Here is a 23,016-nt window from a genome sequence, read left to right on the forward strand (position 1 = left end):
ATCTTCTGATAAGAGGTGGTATATAAATTGAATTATTATTATTTTCATTATTATTATTTCCAACCCAATGTTAAAAAGCAAGGTCTGTTACTAATCTCCACTTCTGCATGGCTGGCAAAATAATGCAAACTTTTGTGTAAACCCAAACTAAGCAGAAAATTCAAGTCGTCTACTGGAACAAAGCACACATGGTCCAGGTGCAACTGACACTTTATTCCATAGTGATATGTGTACATGAAGTACTGAAACTGCAGAAGACGAAACAAAATGGAAAATCTGAATCAACTTTTTCCAGTGTTAACAGACTATGGAATGCGTGGATGTTTGGCACAAAAAAGTGGGCAACAATATACTAGATTGTAATAAAGGTCTCTCAAAGGTAACAGAGTCTAAAATACTGTGGTAATTTAGTAGTCATATCTGTGCATAGTAAGGCAACACAATGCACTTGATTCATAGTAGATCTCATACAAGCTACACCATCAAGCATCCAGTGTCAAGCTTTCTGGGAGTTCAAGTAAGGTCCCTGATATTTTGCTCACAGCTTCTAACAGATGAAAAAATGCTCTTCAAAAAACAACAACACAGTCTCTCTTTTGTATGGATATGTACCAACTCCTGAGAAACATTTGATTATTACTCAAATGGATTCTGCCCTGCCTATATTTAAATAAGTGCCAAAGTTGTACCAGAGTTTGCTTTCAGTGAGGGAGAAGACAGGGAGGGGGAGATTTTGACAGTTCTTCACTAAGCTGAACATGATGTTCTGCCTGAGCTATGATCCCATCTTATGGGACTGCTGTGTTTCGCCTGTCCTTAACAAAAAAATGCCACAGTACACTTCTAAAACGGGGCATATCTGTGAAATATTTCAACTGAGTGTATACTTTGTGGTGTGGGTGGGAGTGGAAAAATGCCAAGTGTAGCAATGTAAGGTACATCATGTATACAAACTTCTTGTTGGCATAAGGAGGGGAACCTTAGATGACACCAATCACATTTTGTCCAACAAGGAAACCCACAAGTTGCATCACTTTCTTCAGCCCCAAAATAAACTAAACAACACAAGGATAAAAAGAAATGGGAGAGCTTATCTGGTGCTTCCAATTTTGTAACCACCAAAGTGTTTGGGGGGAAAGTGTAAAGTTCTGGGCAGGTCATGGATCACAAAGGAAACAGTGGGACAAAGTAAGTTGCAGAATACAACAGTGCTAGGCTTGCCATCTTTTCATTTAAGCAGTTCCAAACATTGAATTGGGTAGTGCAAGGGAGGTCATTTTAGATTTTATCAGAAGTTACGGCGTTTCTATGCGCTCTGGCTTCCGGCACGGTGTCCCGCTGCGCCAGAAGTGATTTAGTCATGCTGGCTACATGACCCAAAAGAGCTGTCTGTAGACAGATGGCGGCTCCCTTGGCCTGAAAGCAGAGATGAGCACCGTACCCCATAGCCGAAATTGACTGGACTTAACTGTCCAGGGGTCCTTTACTTTTACCTTACCAGCTGAATCAACAGGTGGCAAATGGACTCTTACCAATCTAGATTACACTTCAGGGAAAGGGTGTTGCATTTTTTAAAAAAATGCCCCCAACATACACATTGAAGAATTTTATAATATATCAGGACTGAGAGGAGGCCAGGCTGAACTACCCTCAATGGAAATAGCAGTTTTCTAAATACATGGTTATTTCCTATAATGAAATATTCAATAACAAAGTTCGAAGCAATGGTGTGTAAGAAAGGTCTTACCATTTGAGTCTACTGATTGTACAACGGGCAATCAGATTGTAAAACTGCCAAATATAGGCTTAAATAATGATTTAGATAAAGTTTCAGTGCTTCAGGCCAAAATTAGGTAGATGCGGGCAGTAGCTGAAAGCAACAGCTCCATACCCTTTTTCCTTTTCCCCAACCCCACCCATAACATATAAGGATACTCATTGTGATTATGTTACAAACCTCTAGATATTGAAGGGGAGAATTGGCTTTGGCAACAGCTCTGCATTAGCTGTAGAGTCTAGTTCCAGCCTCAGAAAGGAATTTGCTATGTTACAAAGTTGAACTGCAAACATTGATTCTGGAGCATAGATTTCCAAGTGTTTACTTATACTTCCATGTGGTACACAATAACGAGAAGGGAAATGTACCTGCTGGAAGAATACAAAGTATGCACACATTTAAAGATCTAAATGAGTCTCTCTCACTCTACGTTAACACCCTTTAAATTCTGAAAATCCCCCCATTGTGGAGGGATGCTTCTTGATACCGGGTGTGATAGTAATTTCCTGGACCATAATGATAAAAATCAGGAAAGCTGGCAATCCTGGAACTGTTGCATAATCAGGCATAGCAATCCATTTTTGTTTGTTTGTTTGGGAAACAATACAGAAACTGGTTTTGGAGCGCAACATACGAATTTATCCATAAATAAAATTAATTACCGTATTTTTCGCACCATAGGACGCACTTTTTCCCTCCTAAAAAGCAAGGGAAAATGTGTGTGCGTCCTATGGAGCGAATGCAGGGGGGGGAGGCAGGTGGGAAAAGCCCCCAAGAGCCGCACACAAGCTCCGTGCGCTCTTGCGGGCTTTTCCACAGGAGGGAGAAGGGACTGACTGGCCGCATCAGTCCCTTCTCCCACCTCCCAGGAAAGCCAGGAGAAGCCGTGCAGCCCTTTTAAAGTGCGCGCGGCTTCTGCTGGTTTTGCGGGAGGTGGGGGAATCCCCCCACCTCCCAGAGAAGCCAGGAAAGCCCTGCGCAGCGTCTCCCGGCAAGGAGACGCTGCGCGGGGCTAAAGGGGAAGGCAAAACAGCGAGCGGGATCCACCCCGCTCGCTGCCTTGCCTTCTTCCCTAGCCAGGAAAGCCCTGCGCAGCGTCTCCCGGCAAGGAGACGCTGCGCGGGGCTAAAGGGGAAGGCAAAACAGCGAGCGGGATCCACCCCGCTCGCTGCCTTGCCTTCTTCCCTAGCCAGGAAAGCCCTGCGCAGCGTCTCCCGGCAAGGAGACGCTGCGCGGGGCTAAAGGGGAAGGCAAAACAGCGAGCGGGATCCACCCCGCTCGCTGCCTTGCCTTCTTCCCTAGCCAGGAAAGCCCTGCGCAGCGTCTCCCGGCAAGGAGACGCTGCGCGGGGCTAAAGGGGAAGGCAAAACAGCGAGCGGGATCCACCCCGCTCGCTGCCTTGCCTTCTTCCCTAGCCAGGAAAGCCCTGCGCAGCGTCTCCCGGCAAGGAGACGCTGCGCGGGGCTAAAGGGGAAGGCAAAACAGCGAGCGGGATCCACCCCGCTCGCTGCCTTGCCTTCTTCCCTAGCCAGGAAAGCCCTGCGCAGCGTCTCCCGGCAAGGAGACGCTGCGCGGGGCTAAAGGGGAAGGCAAAACAGCGAGCGGGATCCACCCCGCTCGCTGCCTTGCCTTCTTCCCTAGCCAGGAAAGCCCTGCGCAGCGTCTCCCGGCAAGGAGACGCTGCGCGGGGCTAAAGGGGAAGGCAAAACAGCGAGCGGGATCCACTCCGCTCGCTGCCTTGCCTTCTTCCATAGCCAGGAAAGCCCTGCGCAGCGTCTCCCGGCAAGGAGATGCTGCGCGGGGCTAAAGGGGAAGGCAAAACAGCGAGCGGGATCCACCCCGCTCGCTGCCTTGCCTTCTTCCCTAGCCAGGAAAGCCCTGCGCAGCGTCTCCCGGCAAGGAGACGCTGCGCGGGGCTAAAGGGGAAGGCAAAACAGCGAGCGGGATCCACTCCGCTCGCTGCCTTGCCTTCTTCCATAGCCAGGAAAGCCCTGCGCAGCGTCTCCCGGCAAGGAGATGCTGCGCGGGGCTAAAGGGGAAGGCAAAACAGCGAGCGGGATCCATCCCGCTCGCTGCCTTGCCTTCTTCCATAGCTGCGCGCAACCCCTCCGCAAGGAGAGGCTGCACGGGGCTATGGCTTCTTTAGCCCTGCGCAGCGTCTCCCGGCAAGGAGAGGCTGCATGGGGCTAAAGGGGAAGCCAAAACTTGGCTTGCTCCATAGCTGCGAGCAACCCCTCCGCTGCTCTCTGGGCCTGGGGGGGGGGAAAAGATTTTTTTCTTGATTTCCCCCCCTAAAAACTGGGTGCGCCCTATGGTCCGGTGCGCCCTATGGTGCGAAAAATACGGTAAACTACGTGCCCCAAAAGCCTTCAGTGAACTATCAAAAGCTTAGCAGAGGCAACCCATCACACAAATTTATACACAAAAAGCAGATGAGAAACATAATCTGCAAGTCTTCAATTAGAAAGATATATGCCTGGCGTACTGACAACACAGCTCTGAAGGTGAAATGCAGAGACAAAAGAAAGCATCAAAGATGAAGACCCTTTCACAGGAATTTGCAGATTTTACTTCCGTGGCAAGAGGTCCGTGCATGCCAGTAAAGGAGATTGATTGATTGATTGATTGATTGATTGATTGACAGGGCGTCCACTGAAACATAACAGAGGAGAACTCTCATCTTTTGGGCTGTGGGGCTTATGTTTGGGGAAGATGACTTCATACCTCTTCCTCTTTCCCCCTTCAGCTGGAGAGATGGTGACTTCTTGAAGAGTGGCTTTCTGCAGCTGTTTTTATTTCATTTTTCCTTGCAGGGATATATTGTCACAAAAATCACTGCAATTCTTCCACTATTTTCTCTCTCTCTTATAAACTGAATTCCAAATGGTGAAAGAAATGCATTGCTTTCATATTAATTCCCTTTACCGCATAAAACCCTTCCCATATGAATCAGCTCTGCCTCTTTCATGAATGCTTATTTCACTTCACAAATTTCATGTATTCTCATTCTAAGGCTTATGGCTTGATGGAACATGAGCAATACCTGACAAGTGAATAAGACGCAGTATAATTTCTCATCAAAAGGGAGAAATGAAAGGGCAAAAGAATCACAAACCAGAGAGTTTTTAAGTATACTTAATCCTTCTAAAAGGCAACAGGATGATATTGGTAGCATTTTCCAGTTTACATTTCTTGGATTCCCTACATGGTTAAATAGTTTCAGAGATTCTTTCCTTATTACTTGGCTACCCAGTCTTCCTTCCTTCTATGACACCTCAGCAACTAGACAGAATTAGCATTGGAGAATAGTGGCCTTAACCAGGAAGTTGATAAAATACTCAGACCGTATGTCAGCCCTTGGAGAGTTCCTAGCGCTACTTGAGCTAGATAGTATCTCCATACTTTGAAATGACATAACAGGTTTCAAGACAATGCAATTGTCTATATTCTTTGTGTGTGTGGTGAAAAAACATATGACTAAGGCCTTAAGCGTGTTGCAGAATTTACCATAAGAAATATTTCTTTCAGCTGAATTCCATAATAAACAGTCACACAATTAAAAGTTAGAAAAATCATCCAAGATATTCATTGTTCCGAGCACAACAACCTGAAAGTTTAGACAGAGTAGTCATGGCAGCCTGTTGGAAGACAACTCTCTTCCTTATTCGAAGGAATACACCACAGTAAAAAACCAAAGCCAAACTTCTGCAGCTAGAACTCCCGCAATCTCTTTCTCACTACCGAAACTTCCCAGGAAGTTCACTGTTGTCTCTCAGAAGAACTCTGATCAAACGAAAATTCAAAACAAAAAAAACATGAAAAGTAAAGCAAAATTGGTGAAGGTGAGATGAAGAAGAAATTTGTTAACATCATTTGTTAAGGCCGACTGTACGGGTGTCAGAACATTAAGTTTGAGATTCACATAAACACGTGGATTATTCTTAGAACAAGATTGATATAAGATTTATTTATGAGCTATCTGCCTATCCAGTGAATAAACAAAGACACCATTGTCTCAGCTTCTAGGATACACTAGGATAAACTTACTAGTGGTTTAAGCCTTGCTGAAATTCAAGACTATCAGAATAAAATCCCCCTGAGAATCCTCTGCAGGAACACTTTTTTCCCTAGGTGCCACCCGCCGTTTGCAATAGATTCTGCTCACGATTCTCTTCTAATGCACTTCCATGGCATGAGCAGCAACACAATACTGTGGAATAATAAAACACAGTACATTTCACACTGCAGCTGGTACTCTAAAAAGGACTACACAGAAGCCCAGGTTCATGATGTTATCGAATTTCTTTTGTTTTAGTTACCTATAATAGGGATTTCTGGAAGAGAGAAGACAAGAGAAATGGAAGGCAAAGGTAGAAGGGGAGGGAGAAGGAGAAGAAAAAACAAGACACAGAACAAAAGAGAAAAAGTCAGGGATGAATAAAACCGAGGCTGATTTCTGCATTACTCTTAATGAGCACAGACGTCAGAACCAATGTCAGCTATAGATGTTCATTAGAGGCCTTTGCAACATGAGTATTGCGGCCAATGTAGATTTCACATTTACATTAAAAATGGATTGAAGCAAGAACTAATATAAGCCTCATGCGTGATGGCACGCTATGTAAATTTCAATCCCAACAGATGCCTTCAGCAAAGCACAAAAGCAACCCACCTAACACAGGCATAAAGATCTTGCTTTAATGAGAAAGCATCCCAAAATTCAAGGGGAAATGACTAGAGGCCACCGAAGTGTAACAGACTGATTTGAGGGCGTGAAATCCATCTTAATGCATCCCCAGTTAAAGGCATTGGTATTACTCTGAGCCCTTTATGTCCCAGCTATCGCTCAAGCCTGAGGTTATAGAAGTTACATGGCAGAAGTTACATGGCAGTCACATGTAGTCCTTTTGTAAAGAAAAACAGCTGTGGATATCTTCAAGTCCAAGTGGAGGAATAAGCAGGGGAGGGGTTGCTAAAGCCTTTCACATCTAACCATTCCCCTCCCCAAATCCTCCTCAAGCTCCTTTTTTACACACGGGAGAAAATATACAGTACCATAACTTTTCCCCAGTAGGTAGAAAAGATGCTTGAAGACCAATATTTAGTTAAAAAGTGGTCAGGAGGGAGAAGAGATAATTAGCCCCTTCCTTCTGCCATATCTATTTTCTAACAGGAAGATAACCCGTAGCTTTGTTGTTATTTCTAAAGGTCATTTTTTTGGCCATGAATACCTGGGATGGAAGGTAGGCAGATCAATGGGGAAAGAAGATGAGAAAGCCCTTATGGGAACAAATTTGAAATTCCCGTGACGAAGTCAACAACAGCAGAAGCAAAGAGTTGGACCATCGGCTCCTAACCCCTGTATTACATTGGGGTACAAGGTAGGCAGTCATCAGCATACTGCTGGACACAATGCAACAGTAAAGCTGGCTTGTGTAAAGGGAGGCTAAATTCTAAAAGTTATACTTTCTCTAGCACCTGTCCGCATGTGCCGTTAAAGGGACTTGACTTGCTTCATACATTTGGAATCCTGCACCTAAAGCATGCTTTGGGAGTGTAATGTACACAATATGCACCCGAGCACTCTATAAAGTAGCATTTAAGACCTGGGTCATAAGGTTTGTGTCAGTTAAAAGTAATGTTAGATGTGGCCCCCTACGTCTGCTTTCTAGATCAGTTTCACACCAACTATATAAACCACTAATCGTCATAATGGTCTTCGGTTAAGTCCAGACAAACATGCAGCAGAGTCCTTTTACATCAGAAAAAAGCAGATATATATATACACACACACACCTTAATTACCACCTGAAAGGGCACCATTGTAAACAAAGGTTAGTAGCACAGTGGTACAGTAGATTGTCAAGGGAACCAATAAAAAGTGGGTACAGATTCGTCTGCCTTGCATGTACATTATTGCCAGTTACAAGGGAGGAAGTCTGTAAACTCATAATTGTGAAGTTTTATTAATAAGGACAGAACAACAAGTGAGCGCCCCATCTATTTTTTCAAGCTCTGTGTTTGCTATAGGGATCAACATGTGGTCCTTCAGTTTTTCGAAGACCTATGGGGGAGGGAAGAAACAAGAGGGAAAAGGTGTTATATTTGCGAATTTCTTACTTTCACAGAAACGGTTTCTAAGTATTTAAATAAGAGGTTGCGCTACTAAAATTGTGCTTTGGTTCCATATTCACTTATGCCTCCCCCCTCCCCCCCCCGCTGTTCTGACTTGGAAATCTCTCTCTCTCACACACACACAAGTCTACAGCTCCCAGATCACACTGGGAGCACATATTTCAGTCTGACGAGGGCTAAAAAGAGGCCTTTAGGGGGAGTGCTTTCTGGAGGCCTGGTTCAAAACCTCTCTCGGTCCAATGAATTGTTAAAACTGGAAAGGGGATACAGGGAAATGATTCATCGGAGCAAAAAATGCAAGTGTGCTAATGGCACGAACCAAGGAAAGACCTGCACAACTATCAGGTGGTTAAAAATCGCAGCATGTGTCGGCATCACTTATAGAACTGATTAAACCAAACAGTACTACAGTAGCAGCAAGTATCCCAAACCTGCACCCTGAATCCTTTACAGAGCAGAGATGATGGAAAACTTAAAAGAGCTACAAAGCATCGACTTAAGCATCAGGAACTGTAACCAGGTCTCCTATGCTTGAGGTATGAAAACACATATGAATGATACAAAAATGCTCTGCACTCAGGTACATCCTTGAAAATCGCAACCTTTGTGCCATCACCTGGAGCAGCTAAGAAAAGCTGTTGGAATTCACAGCACAAGACCCATTGCTTAATTTTTTTTGCTAGCACCATGCACATAAAACTTTCACCTTTCCACTCCTTTCCCCCTCTTTAACGCAGAGTGCAAGGGGGAGTGGAAATGGCTAGTATTTGAAGGCACGGCTAAAGTAACGTTCCGCACCTTCCCTTACACAGCCACTATTAGTTTAGCATTGATCGGCACCTTATAAGAAGGAGCTTTTATTCCATTTGCTTTTTTACCTTTGCACTTTCTGGATATTCCTCAGGGGCTCGGTGCAACAAGATGTGACCTTTGCCAGGAATGTTTAAATATATACAGTTTGCTGCAGCATCGTCAGGAACTGTAAGCTTGTCGTAGCGGTGGTCACTCATCTGCTGCATTGTCTGTTATGGAAAGTTAAGGTGGAGACCTTTAGAGCAAGATTTCATCAGCTGTAAGGGGGGGCTCTTCTGGGGGAGGGGGTTACAAGAAATAATTGCACAAAGGTACTGTTTCCGCAGAGAGGTCTCTAATGCATACCAGGCACTTCCAAGTCCCAAACGTATTAGCACAAAGCAAAGTCACAATGAATTCCATTTGTACAATTTAGGACTGAATACTTTCCAAGATGGCGGAAGGATTTCTTAAAGCAAGTCTCTGAAAGTAAAACCTGCTATTGTCTCTTGTGCGTTTCCATCAGTTTCTAGGAAAGAGCTATGGCATTTACAGGGCAAGTCTGTACATGTTTACTCAGAAGTAAACCAGCTGAGTTCAGTGAGATTTACCAGTAGCTAAGTGTGTATAGGATTGCAGTTGACAATAGCACATGCCCTCTATGGAAGTTTCAACCCTCAATTTCAGTTACTCAGAATGAAGTGATAAACTAAGCTGGACTGTTTCACTTCAGACTATAGGCAGAAGCAGTGATACTGTACTTTTGATTGTCACAGAGGGAGCAGGAGTATATGGTTGACCACTATAGGATAGAGAACATTGAACTAGATGATCTTTGCAAGATTCATGCTCTTCTATGCATTTGGCACCAATTAAATAGATAAATCTCAAGATCAAACAGGTGGCAGGAGGATGAGTTCTTTTGCAAATACTGTTCCTTTGCACAATATTTGGATTACCTTGATTGAGAATTAATTTAGTTTGTGCTAGATCTGTTCATAGTAAACCTGTCTAGGTTCCATTTAAGGTATATAATTTATCGTAGCATCATTTTCCTGGTATCAGTGCAAAAAGAACCTACAATTGGATATGATCTGACACAAATTGGGTGCCTCACTCTTGAAGGGAAAAGGAAGATAAATCCCTGCTATTGTACTTTTTTATGGAAGCAGTTGCTCAGCTCTCAGGAATGTATTTTGAGTCGGTTGCAAACAATCATTTAAACAGAAGGCACAGAAACCAAACACCTTTTGATTTTGTTTACAGTATGCAACGAATCCTTGGAATATGTAACCTTATACTGAGCGATACTTTCTGAGAGATGTAAGACCCCCAAGTGAAACAGCAAATTAAACCAAGACCAAACTCTGGAATAACAGAAGGCATTTGGAAATCACATAGTAGATTACAAAACCAAAGATGTGAACCAAACACAAATATAGAAACAGCAAAGTCAATCTCTTGTGTTGTATACTATCCCATAGTTTGTGCACATAGTGTCTGTGGAAGAATATCAAACGAACCATTTTAAGCTCTTTTATTTACCTTAATAGTCTAAGTCAGAGGTTTTTAACCTTTTTGAGTCCACTGATCCCTTGCCCAACTGCATTCTTTCTTCAGCACCCCTGTGGGGCTCAGGAGCTCAGATATGTCACTCCCTGCTTGCAGAGCTGGCAGCCTCTTACCCTTTTTATAAACACTCTCCTTTGAGGAGTGTTCCCTCAGCCTCTTCTCCTTGGGAGTCCTCCGGGCAGCCACTGCTGCCGCTCCTGGTCTCTGAGCTGCCCCCCTGCCACAAAGAGAGGTGCCTCCTCACACTGCCCCACAGGGGCCTGGGACTTTTCTGTCCATTCCCAACAGCAAGGGCTGGTGGACTGGCTGGCTGGGCTCCCTCGCCTGCTTGCTTACTCTGAGGTCACCTCTGCTCCTGGCAACCAGCACCCCCTGGCCAGCCCCAGAGGCACCATTTGCCTGGGGAGCTTGTAGCAGGGCTGCTGCAACAAACAGCTGTGCAAGCCTTTGGGAGGCAGAGATGCGAGAGGACATCAGAGGAAGGGAGGAAAGGAAAGAAAGAAAGAGGGACAGAGGCCAGGGTTGCCTGTGGCACCCCTGACCATCATTCAAGGCACCCCAGGGTGCCACAACACATTGGTTGAAAACCACTGGTCTAAGTAAGTAACATTTAAAAAGAGGGTATAAGGATGGACCCACAGCTGTGATTTGAGGAGTCACATAGGGACAATGGAATCTGACTAATACCAGATCACATTATTTCTCCATCCATACCCTCCGGCATTCCTTAGATGAAAATAGGGCCAATAGAAAAAGAAAGAGACAAAACACTTTAGAATGACTAAATAGTAGTGTTTTGTCTCTAATGTGACAACCTACAGGTCTATGCAAAAGGAGTCATAGCCATGTGGTGCAGGGATGGCTCTGCATTTGAAGTCAGCAATGAGCCAACTCCCATCAGCTTGACTGGGAATCAAACCAGCAATTTAAAGCATTATTGGAGAATATCTCTCTCTCTGTGTGTGTGAGTGTAATAGCTATTAATATTTATATTCATATAGTCTCAGAATACTTTTTGCATGTGACCCTTTATACAAGAAAGTTTAAAAGATGCATGCATGTTCTTCAACACCATTAAGTGTGGGGGAGAGGAAAGTCAGCACGGTCTCTGGCAAGAGGTTTCCCTCAGCCATACTGCCCACCTGCACACAAGCCCACCTGCATCTATTCCTTGCTCGTCTATTATTTGCCAAGATTGGGCTGCATGCAGGACATGTATGCTCTTGAGGTATACATGACTTTTTCAAACTTGGAAATTCCAGGTGCAGTTGACTGCTCACAACTGGAGCCAAGGTACTGCTCTGTAAATTACATTTCCATTTTTTAAAGTTTTAGTCTATAAACCAGAGTGTCATCAAGATAAGGATCAAAGAAATTAACTTCTGAACATGTACCAACATCGCTGCTGGCTTTGAGTGCCTAACCTAATGAATGTAAGACTGCACAAGCACAAACCTGGCACATAAACCCATAATACTTTTCATTTAAATTCCATGTAGACAAAGGATTTCAGGACAAGTGAGATCTTCTTGGAATACATCTGGGAACTGTGAGCTGGGAAAATGCATATTCAGAACCTTTAATTTTTTTTCAAATTTCAGCAGTATCAGTGCTGCTGACAAAGTGCTCCAAACGAGACATCTTCCACAATGTATTGATAGCACAGCAAATTGCAAATTTATGCAGATAACTGAGAGAACCGTCTGATGAAACGCTGTTTCGTGGTGCCCTAAAACTGCAAAACAAGTAGGATTTCATTCTGGGGCTACTAATGGGAAGAAGCTGCTCCATTTACCATTTAGATGCAAACCAGTTTTCACCACAATGCACCAAAAGGTCTTCCTGGAGCAAATGAAACCCTTCTCTTCCTAAACCTCTCTTTTAGCTAGCAGTTAAAAGATGGTAGTGATGGATTGGAAGAGTTACCTCGAGTTGAGAACTTTGCCCCAGGATGAGAACGGAAATCATGTGCCAGCGGCGCAGCGGCAGCAAGAGGCCCCATTAGCGAAAGCACACCTCTAGTTAAGAACAGTTTCAGGTTAAGAACGGACCTCTGGAATGAATTAAGTTCGTAACTAGAGGTACCACTGTATTTAACTCATTGCAAATGTCTGTATTATAGAAAAATTCACATCCATTTCGCCAGTGTGTGCTGTGTTTAAGATGTACTACAGGGGGAAACTTCATTATTGACAAAGATTAAAACAGTCACAAATTCAGTATGTGTGAATCTGGATTCCTGCCCAGAAACCTTTGCATGGCCATCTACACTACGAGCCTGGCATTTCCTTCATGCATAATTTTTCTGGGAAATCTGTCCTTCCTGTGCAGGGCAATTTTTGGTCCGCATTCTCCAAAGCCTGAGTCACGCTTTCCTGATGTCAAACAAAGAAATTTCCAAAGCCCCCAATCTCATTTTTTCCAGTTGTGTTTTACAAGGCATACTTTGCCAACTGAAGTCTAGGATAACAAGTAATGCAATTAAATGTGCCCAGCAAAGACCCTAAACAGACTGAGTATTCTTCATTCACATGCTGTCATCCCAGCTCTCATTGTTCCATTGTGCCTCGAACCCCATTCCAGTCAAATCTCTGTTATTATTTTTTAATTTTTTAAATGAGACATCACATATTTAGTTTGGTGTTCCTTTCAACTGCTGGAGACCTTATTTTAAACAGATGGTGTTCAGGGAAAGAGTGAATACGGAACAGCCAACTTAACATGTGGTAGATATGGGGAAGGCTTATTATGGGTAGCTAACCTTTACCAGCAGGGATGCGGGTGGCGCTGTGGGTTAAACCACAGAGCCTAGGACTTGCCGATCAGAAGGTCGGCGGTTCAAATCCCCGTGACGGGGTGAGCTCCCATTGCTCGGTCCCAGCTCCTGCCAACCTAGCAGTTCGAAAGCACGTCAAAGTGCAAGTAGATAAATAGGTACCGCTCCAGCGGGAAGGTAAACGGTGTTTCTGTGCGCTGCTCTGGTTCGCCAGAAGCGGCTTAGTCAAGCTGGCCACATGACCCGGAAGCTGTACACCGACTCCCTCGGCCAATAAAGCGAGATGAGCGCCGCAACCCCAGATTCGGTCATGACTGGACCTAATGGTCAGGGGTACATTTACCTTTACCTAACCTTTCCCAGCAGGCTTCCATCACTCGCACCCACATGTGTATTCATCACACATACGGCAAATATACACTCACACCAGCACCATGCATGTTGCACACAACAAGCACATATACAGCATGCACAATGACCACACATGCAGGCACAAGGCACTCTCTCTTTAGGGTACCTCACCACCACCACTGCTTCCCCACCCCCGCAAGAAAATAGGTGCCAGAACTCACCATGAAGTTGTTACAGTAAGTCGCCAGGCTACTGGGGCAGCCCTGAAAACGTGCCGGTTTGACAACAGCTGCATTCACCGCCCATGGAGGTGCTAAAAACTACAGAAAGCTGGTTTGGGGGTCGCCCCTGATTCTGGTGTAGGTCGAATAAATGCACTCCTTCCTCATTCGTTCTCTTAGATTCAGGCGGATGGCTAGGGCAGCTTGGAAGGGCCCTCGCGCAAATGTGCGCATGGGCAATGGTGGAGGCCTGGCCAAAAAGCTTAAAGCCTGCCACCACTACATGAGAGATGGGTTGAAGAAAAGGAAATACAAATTGGCCCCGATCCATAGCTTTGCTAATCACAGCTAGGAGTTGCTAGCAGCTAGGTGGATTAATAGATTTTAAAGAACACACTGGCCAGCTGCGATTTGACTTGAAATGTTCATCTGGGGCTTCTCAGAAGTATGTAAAGGCACAAGGGGGGGGGATGGAGTGCTGGCCTACAATGGCGCCAACCTGAGAGGTGCTGGAACTGCACTCTGGTGCGTTGCGGCTGGAAAAAACCACAGGATACTCCTGCTATTATTTTACTTTGGCCTTTCAGTGGCAGTTAGGAATCTAACTGATAACCAGGCTGTAGATTTGCACTACTCTTGACATGGTGTCCCTGAGCTGCTCTGCTGCCTCTTCTGATATAACCTTGAAACAAGGCGGCACTGGGGGCATAGCTTCAGCCATTGCATAGGAACTCCTGCAGAAAGCAAAAAACATGTCCAGGAAATGGCTCAAACTGCTGTTGCATTCAAGAAATTTCGGAGAATGAACATCCTGTCTTTTGGAACACGAGCAGGGGAAGAGAAGGGAAGTTGGTCCTCAGAAAAGCAAAGGAAAGCAAACAAGAACAATAACAAGGGAAGCCAAGTTCCTATTTACGTAAGCCAAGCGGACAGCTTCCCCAGTCACAAGAGCTGGCAAGCTCCAGGTGGCCAGAGGTACATGATTAGAGGAGTCCCAAACTTTTAACACACATTTGTTTACTAGCTTAATTTCTCTGCTAACTTTTCTTTGCTATGGTTAATTGCTGTACTCTCAAGCATTTCTGTGGTTAGCTGAACTCTTTCGCAATCACAGATTCGCCCAGTTTATTATGCAACTGCAGCAAAAGAGAGAGAGAAATTTGAAAAAAAACTTTCAAAAAATGTATAAGGGGACAGCGCTTCAGTGCCTGCTAGATGCTGGCGTAGCAAGGCAGAAACCCGGCTCACCCAGTAAAAATGGACCCCAAAGCCTGCCTAAAGTGACCTGCAGCTTAATAAACAATATCTCTTGCTTGCGGTAGAATAGTGGGGAAAGGCAGAACTGATAACATGAGGTTTCAGCATACTTTAAAAGCTGAAGGTTCTAGGAATGCTGAAAGCTCTGAAAACAGCATCAGCCTTCATTAGCTGACTTAATTGTTTCAGGAGTTGTTGGAACTTTCAAATATTTTGATCCTAATACTGTCCACCCAACCAAAAGTGTTGTACCGGTATATGTATGCTCTAGGGTTGCCCAATTCGGGAGATTAAGACCATCAGCAGGTCTCCAGTGTCCGATAATTGCCAATACATAAGCATGATGGTATAAATTCCAGATCTGGAATTCCAAATCCGCCTTCCTTAATCTGTAATTGCATTTTCTGCAACAATATTCTTGGTACATCTGAATCCCCAAAGACATTTCTTAAACAGGGAGTTCTCCTCCCAAGGAAGCCCTGATAACGTTGGCAATGCTGACTAATGCAGCAAAGGGGGAGTTATTGCAACAACATTCATCATTTAAAGAGGAACTTGAAAGATTGCTGGGTAACAACGCTAGACAACAAGCCAGACGATCTGAGCGAGCGTGTGGATTCAGTCAAAAGCAACACCACTGAAATAGTGGAGAAGGTTAACCTGGCAGGAGAACGAATTAAACAAAAAACCTAGAATAACTTCATTTGAATAATAAACTTAAGCTGGAGGAACACAGTAGTAGACCAGGAGATCAAACCTGAGAATTCAAGGGATGGAAGACAAATGGCTGACAATTCTCCAATAGCCCCAGGAGATGTGGAGCAGGTACACTACTGAGCCGTGGGCCCAAGAAGGGCAGAAGATTCAGGTCCATGAGATGCTGTGTTGCGTTTTAGCAGGTTCTCAGAAAAGGTGCAGCTTGGTCTTGGAAGCCAGGTGAGGGAAGCCTGGAGAGCCTAATTATGCATGAGTGCCAGTAGTTCTCCACACTTGAATGAAACTTTGGCTTGTTATCTTGCACCTAATTGCCCTTCTTAGAAAAGCAAACCTCAAGTCAGGGTACACTGTGAGTCTTGGTTATACATACTTATGTGTGTTCCATCAGTGTGTATGTCTTGCATACACATATGTAGACAAGGACACATTGTGCCGTCCTTGACTCTTTGTGGTTATACCCAATGCTAGTCCTACTCAGAGGAGACCCACGGAAGTTAATGAACATGACTACCTTAGGTTCACTCATTTCAACAGGTCTACTCTCAGCAGGACTAACATTGGATACAGCTCTCTATGTCTCGGGTTGTTGGGCTCGTACTCAATTGCCCTCAGCACCAGTGGTAAAATTATTAAATGGCTGCTGTGCTCTCTCCTACAGCCAGAATGCTCTTGAGAAATTGTGCTAATTTGCTCTTTACAGATATACTTGCAGCTAATTAGTGTTATTTCAATTACTTTGATATCCCATGACAAATGTCTCACTAGGAGAGTAATGTGTCAACTACAGCTATGCAATTAAGAACGATCAACATCTACTATGCTGAAGTAGTAGAAAACTACCATTACTTCCAAAATTAACACAGCAATATGTTGGGAATACATATGAAACCCAGGATGAAAAGCATTTTCACCACATGCCGTTTAAAACAGCATTTCCAAACATTTCAGAGAACAATTCAAAGTGCTGGTGCTGACCTTTGAAGCCCTAAATGGCTTCAGCCCTGTATAGCTGAAGGAGTGTCTCCACCCCCATCATTCAGTCCGGACACAGAGGTCCAGCTCTGAGGGCCTTCTGGCGGTTCCCTCCCTGAGAGATGTGAGGTTATAGTCAGAGGGCTTTCTCGGTAGTGGCACCCACCTTGTGGAACACCCTCCCATCAGATGTCAAGGAGATGAGTAACTATATAACCTTTAGAAGACATGTGAAGGCAGCCCCGTATTGGGAAGTTGCCCAGAGTGCCTGGGGCAACTCAGTCCGATGGGCAGGTACAAATAATAAAATTATTCTTCTTATTATTAATAATAATCCCTGTTTAGATCTCTGTGTAGCAGTCCTCACAGAGTCTACCCAGGAAATGTTATATGGATCTACCTATTTGCTCCATTATAATACCCTCAGATAGGGTTTTAGATGCTAGAGAAATTTGCAAGCTGCTGCAGTTCCACCAAACCTGTGGCTATCTGTGCCCCTTGCAGACCCTCCCTCCATCTCCCTCTCTCCCAGCTGCCGAACACACTAAGTTCTGTCCAATATACATCTGCACCAAGAACCCAACCCAATCAAGAGGAGAATTCAGTGGCACACAATGATCAGCACCAGCCAAAAGTCTCAAGTGTAAAGCATGTTACCTCTTCATTTCTCTGTAAACTCAGCAGTTAGTGAACTGGAAAATAACTAGTATACAATATTCCAGAAAATATGCACAAAGTTTTGTTTTGTTTTTTCGCTGGCGCATATGCAATAGTACTTAAGCCTGAATGGGAATACAGATTGTCATGTACAAAAGCCTTTTGGAACTAAGGGGAAAGCTCTGAAGTGCCTGAAAATGACAGATGGCTTGAAGCAGGACTCGATATTGAATAAGTCAGAGCCTCTGTCCACCTATGGCAAGCAGCACAGAAGTACATTGCCTGGTAAAGTTGATACAAGCTCTAGAGGATTAGACAGAGCCTGGTAGCTGGACATTCATGTTTGCCCAGCCAGCTAAGTAAACAAGCAGAATCTTGGGATTTACATTTGAAGGAAGGGATGAGGAGGAGAGCATAATAGGAATAAAGTGGGTTTTTGTTCTTCCAGTAATTCCTAGTGGTGATTTTGTCTAGCCTGTGTCCCCAGGGCTAATGAAACTTTAACTGAATTACATCAGAAATAGGCATCTGTTCAAGTATTGCCTCAGCAGGACTCTAAGGGCTGCTAAAAAGTGACTCGAGAAACAAAACACAGGATAGTGAGGCCATTTAAAGCATAATACTTAGATAGATATCTATTGGCTGACGTGGAAATCTAAGTTACACGGAGCATGCTCCAGACTTCTCAGAGCTAAAGTTCCTGATGGAAGTCAGAAGCACTACTGGCCTACTGGAAGAGGATTTAGGAAGGGAGTGCAAGTTACCTCATTTTTTTTCTTTCGTTCTTCATAACAACTAGCATTAGCCACTAAAATAAATCTTGGACGAAAGACTGTTACTTACTGATCCTATTAAAGATTCTTTAGATGTTGGAAGGCATGGATATTTATCGGGGCCAGACCATGCCATTTTGCTGTCTGAGGCAAAAGACAACATGTCATCCCTATTTTTTTAATCCAGTCCATTCCAGCTGGACAGATCATTGAATCTTACTTCAACACTGGTGACCTGGGGGCAGTAGGCTAGCCTAGCGGTGCAGGGCAGGCCACATGGAATCCACAGCTCTGTCCTCTGCTGCTTCATTGTGGCCACCCTGTCCCCAGCATCTGCCACCTGAGGAAGCTGCTTCACTCTGCCCAACGGTAGCACCAGCCCTTAACGTTTAGGGTATATCTCCTCTCTCTTGACTTTGGGTCTTAGTTGTGGATCCCAACCAGAAGAGGAAGAACTACTAGTTCTACCAACAACCTGCATCAAGCAAGACAAATATTAAACTAAGACCAGCAGCACCATCCTATGCGTGATCAGTCAGAAATACGTCCCAACCCATTCAATGGCACTTATACTTTTCCACAGGATTGCAGTCTAATAATCTTAAAGAGTCCTACTACACCAGGAATGGGGAACCTATGACCATTCAGATGTTGCTACACTACATCTCCTGTCGTATCTGACCACTGGTTATACTGGTGGAGGCTTACTGGAGTCCAGCAACATCTGCAGGACCACATATCCCCCATTCCTCTTCTATACCTTATGCAAAATAAGGTAGTACATTCTGTACTATACCTCCTCAAGTCTTCAGTTTTCTCTCTTACAATCACAACCCATGTCGTTAAACCAGCAGATCAAGGAATTTGGGGGTAAAAACGTTTCAAACAAACAAACAAGTACAAACAATCTGAGTTACACAAAATCTCAGCAATTATAAACAGGAGGAAAAAGCAAAACAAGAGCCATTCACAATAACCTTATTCAGTTTGATGCCCCCAGCAACATCTGCTCATCTTAATAGAAACCATTTTTCTCTTCTGTTTTCAAGCAGAGAAAATGAGGGGGAAATCCTCTGGATCTTGCTGGGAAGTCACTAGATGGAGCTCTAGGTAGTAGATCTGATTTCAGTTACAGGCTGAGCTGCAGTGTAACCTTTGCATCCTTAGGACCAAACTTTATTTCACTGAAAAGAGCTATTATTCAAGCCCTTTGGGTACAGCTTCTGCTCTGCTGTACATCAAAAGCAGCAAAAGAAAAACAGAACCTACTCGGGCTACAATGGGGGAATTCTACAAAGGGATCTAGTGTCAGAAATCTGGCCGTGACATCACCCTGATGATTGCAAACCTTTCAAGAAGCCCATGTCATGTAAGTGATGAAATGGACTCTTAGTCCGTGAAAGCTTACATTACAATATAGTTGATAGTCCTTCAGGTGCCACATACTAATGGAGCTACGGTATATTTCCAGAATTTTTTAGTTTCCAGAATTTGTGGAGTGATTGTAAATTCAAGCCTGTTTCTTCATGCCCTGGGATATTCCTGTTATTCTTTTCTCCAATCGTGGCAAGGAATGCAGTAATTAGGCTATATTTTCATCTTTATCTTACTTGCTTCTTCTTAGTTCTTAGTTCAGAGCTCCCCAAAGGGTATCCACTTAAGTTTGCATTTTCGGCAATGTCATTTGTCCTGACGTTAATTATGTGAATGCAATGAAGGTGCGTGTTTTTCATTATGTAAAATAGTGGTCGCAGGGAAGCCTGAATCACCTTTGCCACGCTCATTCTCTCTTCTATGGTTTGGACAAAACAAAACGAAAATCCCTGCTATTTGTGCTTCAGGTGAAGCCTCCATTGGCTAGTCCGACCCAGAGTGAAGGCTTTTAAATTTATTTATCTTTGATCATTCATGAAGTTTTTGATCAAATATATGGGGCAGCAAGACACATGCTTGGAGATGCACCTGATAGTTCTTGCTATCCCCTGGAGTCCTTCCTAGTCCTATGCTAGTCCTGTAGGAAAACTTTTTCTACTATAGCATAGAAGACAGAAACAAGTCTCTCCAGCTCGACAGATTTGCTAATCCAAAGCAGGCCAAGCAACCACAGAAGGCCAATTGTTGAACTCTTGCACAGTGAAGATTTCCTCTTTCTTCCAAGTTCCATTAAGCACCTGCCCTAGAAATTGCCTGCTTTTGATAGGAGTTCTGCCTATCTCAAAATCTCCTTCCTTTAGCCTGACACCACCAGTTAACCTCACTGCGCAGTTTAAATGGCTCTTGACTTACACTGATGCACGACTCAATTCCAATCTTCCTCTGTTTTGATATAGTTTTTGCAACTTTAAAATATGGCAAGCTAGCCACACAGGTATCATAGTAAACTTGCTCTTTCAGCAGGGTGAGATGAACTTCCTACACTGAAGAACATTGACTTTGAAATGACTTTCATGTGTCACTCCTGATAAGGAACAACAAAGAGAAGCACAGCCAGAATTTAATTTTTTTTATCCGTCTTCTTTTGGGTACTCTGCTTGGCTTAATGTGCTAATTAAAAAGGCTTTTGTCTAGTACTGAGGTATTTCGAAAGAAATTAAAGCTCGTTGATGGGGGTAGTGGAAGTCAAGTCATGAATTTTAGAATATGCATGCTCTATAGCTGTCAATCAGCTATAGGGTTTCCAGAGTCAATTGGCTATTTTGCACTTTAACAGATTAATTCACTGCTTAAAATAAGCCAAATAGTGGAAGAGTGAACTCACATCATCAAAGAGAGGGATGGCAACTAAAATTATGCGAGTACTTGGAACTTGCAAAAATGACGGAGTTAATAAGAAATCAACCAACAGATAAAATTTAAAAAGAATGGGAATGTTTTAATAACTACTTGATAAACAAGGTTCCAACAACAAGACTTGGATGTGTTTTGAATAATTTTGCAGATTGCAAAATATTTTTTCCCCATTCCAAAACGAGGATTAATAATCAAAGACAGGGTAGAAAACAGAAACATTTATATTAAAACTGTAATGAGGTAGAATGAAGTCAACAATACAACAATGGAAAAGGGATTCAACCCAAAATGAATGTTATAATGATGAATGTTATAATGTACAAAAAACATTAATATGGGTTCAAATTATATCAAGTATTACTTATCAATAGATAGGTATTTTTATTGTCTAAGTAGTTAATCTGATTTAATCTTTTTTTGTTTTTCCTTTTGTTTTATATATATTTTATACAAATATTAGACTTCTAAATAATTTCACTATATATAAAGCAGGAGTTATATCAATCTAAGTACAAACATTGTAAGACTATTTTATCATTTTTTATTTTCTTTTTTATGCATGTTTTTCTTTATTGTTTGTTTGTTTTTTCTGTGTATTTTGTATGTATGTCTTTGCTAATAAAAAGTTTTTTATAAAGCCTTTCCATTCATAAAAATCAATGATATTTTGAAGAAATTTAATTAAGGTAACAGTGTATTCCAGTTAACACAGACAAATGTGTAGTTATTGGTTGGGGAGGGTCAAATCATCCTTACTTAACACATTTCCTAAACCAAGAGATAAACGTAACATTTACAACTCCCTTAGCAACAACAGTTATATTTTTAAAGTAGGCTGCTAACCCTAGCACAGATAGCAGGCATCTGCCAAAACAAAAGATCAGTAATTATGAGGGCATGCTCAACCAGAGGGAGTATTTCAAGCCATGTGTTTTCAAAAAACAGGTCAGGCGTAACAATATTTCAGGAAATATTCAGTCTTTTACTACCCATGTAGGTTTTTGTACACAACCTCCTCCTCCAAGCTCACACCTCAGTACCAGAGGGCTCAAAATGTATGCAGTGGAATCCTGAATGTATGATTTATCTGTCCCCTGGGATTCTTGGTGTTGGCTGGATTCAAGTGATGGCAGCTCAAACTGCAGAATACCAAGTTGCCTTCAGGGAAGCCGTTCTATTGCTGGTTCAGTAACGCTCTCTCTCTTTCTCTCACATACACTCAGCATACGAGGCACCCAAATTAAGTTAAATAAAGTGATGGCAAAGATCCGAACAAGAGTCACCAACTTTCTCTGGACCTTCTTTCCAGCTTCCCTTACACTCCTTGCTGAACAGGTCCCCAGTGGATGAGAGAGCACAGGAATTTGGAAAGAGATGCCACTGCTATTCTGATAAGGAATAGAAGCCACATTCCAGTCCTATTCTGAGTAATATACACTCTGTGACGGTGAGAGGGACTTGCAACCACTACTGCTTGTACCACTGAGCAAAATGCACTACGGCCAGATGAGCCCGTACAGCATACCCCATAAACAGGTTAGTTAACTTACTTGAATAATAGCAAGGATCCGAAGATTTCTGACAAGAATGCCAACATTCCTACTTGCTTGCTCTCAAAAATCATAGTAGAACCCTTCCCCCACCCCCAAACCTGAGGACTACTTTAGCATGTACATTTTGACCTGGGTTCAGATATTATAACTGAACACAATGGTGGCCTGCAACTTATGCAGTGACTGGGAAGAACGATGAGCAGGGGAGTATGGAACAATAAGCATAAAGGTAAAGGGACCCCTGACCATTAGGTCCAGTCGTGACCGACTCTGGGGTTGCGGCGCTCATCTCGCTTTATTGGCCGAGAGAGCCGGCGTACATCTTCCGGGTCATGTGGCCAGCATGACTAAGCAGCTTCTGGCGAACCAGAGCAGTGCACGGAAACGCATTTACCTTCCCGCTGGAGCGGTATCTATCTACTTGCACTTTGATGTGCTTTCGAACTGCTAGGTTGGCAGGAGCAGGGACCGAACAACGGGAGCTCACCCCGTCATGGGGATTCGAACCGCCGACCTTCTGATTGGCTAGTCCTAGGCTCTGTGGTTTAACCCACAGCGCCAACCACGTCCCACTAACAATAAGCATGCATAACTGCTATTTCCTTCTTAAAACACTGTTTACTTCACTTTTGGTTTCTGCTACATCTCTAACACAAGTGGGACCTGTAATAAT

The 23,016-nt window shown here is 43.5% G+C and overlaps 1 protein-coding gene across 5 annotated transcripts in view; it reads right to left on the reverse strand.

The window, feature by feature from the left end:
* Positions 1-4,120: 4,120 nt before the first annotated feature.
* Positions 4,121-23,016, reverse strand: part of DDAH1 (dimethylarginine dimethylaminohydrolase 1) — a 125,014-nt gene continuing 106,118 nt past the window's right edge. For all 5 annotated transcript variants that reach the window (XM_081194095.1, XM_081194097.1, XM_081194096.1 and 2 more), the window contains 2 exons: positions 8,791-8,934; positions 4,121-7,841 (listed from right to left, as the gene is read on the reverse strand). In XM_081194095.1, the coding sequence (XP_081050221.1) occupies positions 7,725-7,841; positions 8,791-8,934 (261 nt within the window). In that variant the 3' untranslated portion in view covers positions 4,121-7,724. The remainder of the gene's footprint in view (positions 7,842-8,790; positions 8,935-23,016) is intronic.

The sequence above is a fragment of the Podarcis bocagei genome (genome assembly GCF_964188305.1).
Source record: "Podarcis bocagei genome assembly, chromosome: 5".
NCBI lineage: Eukaryota > Metazoa > Chordata > Lepidosauria > Squamata > Lacertidae > Podarcis > Podarcis bocagei.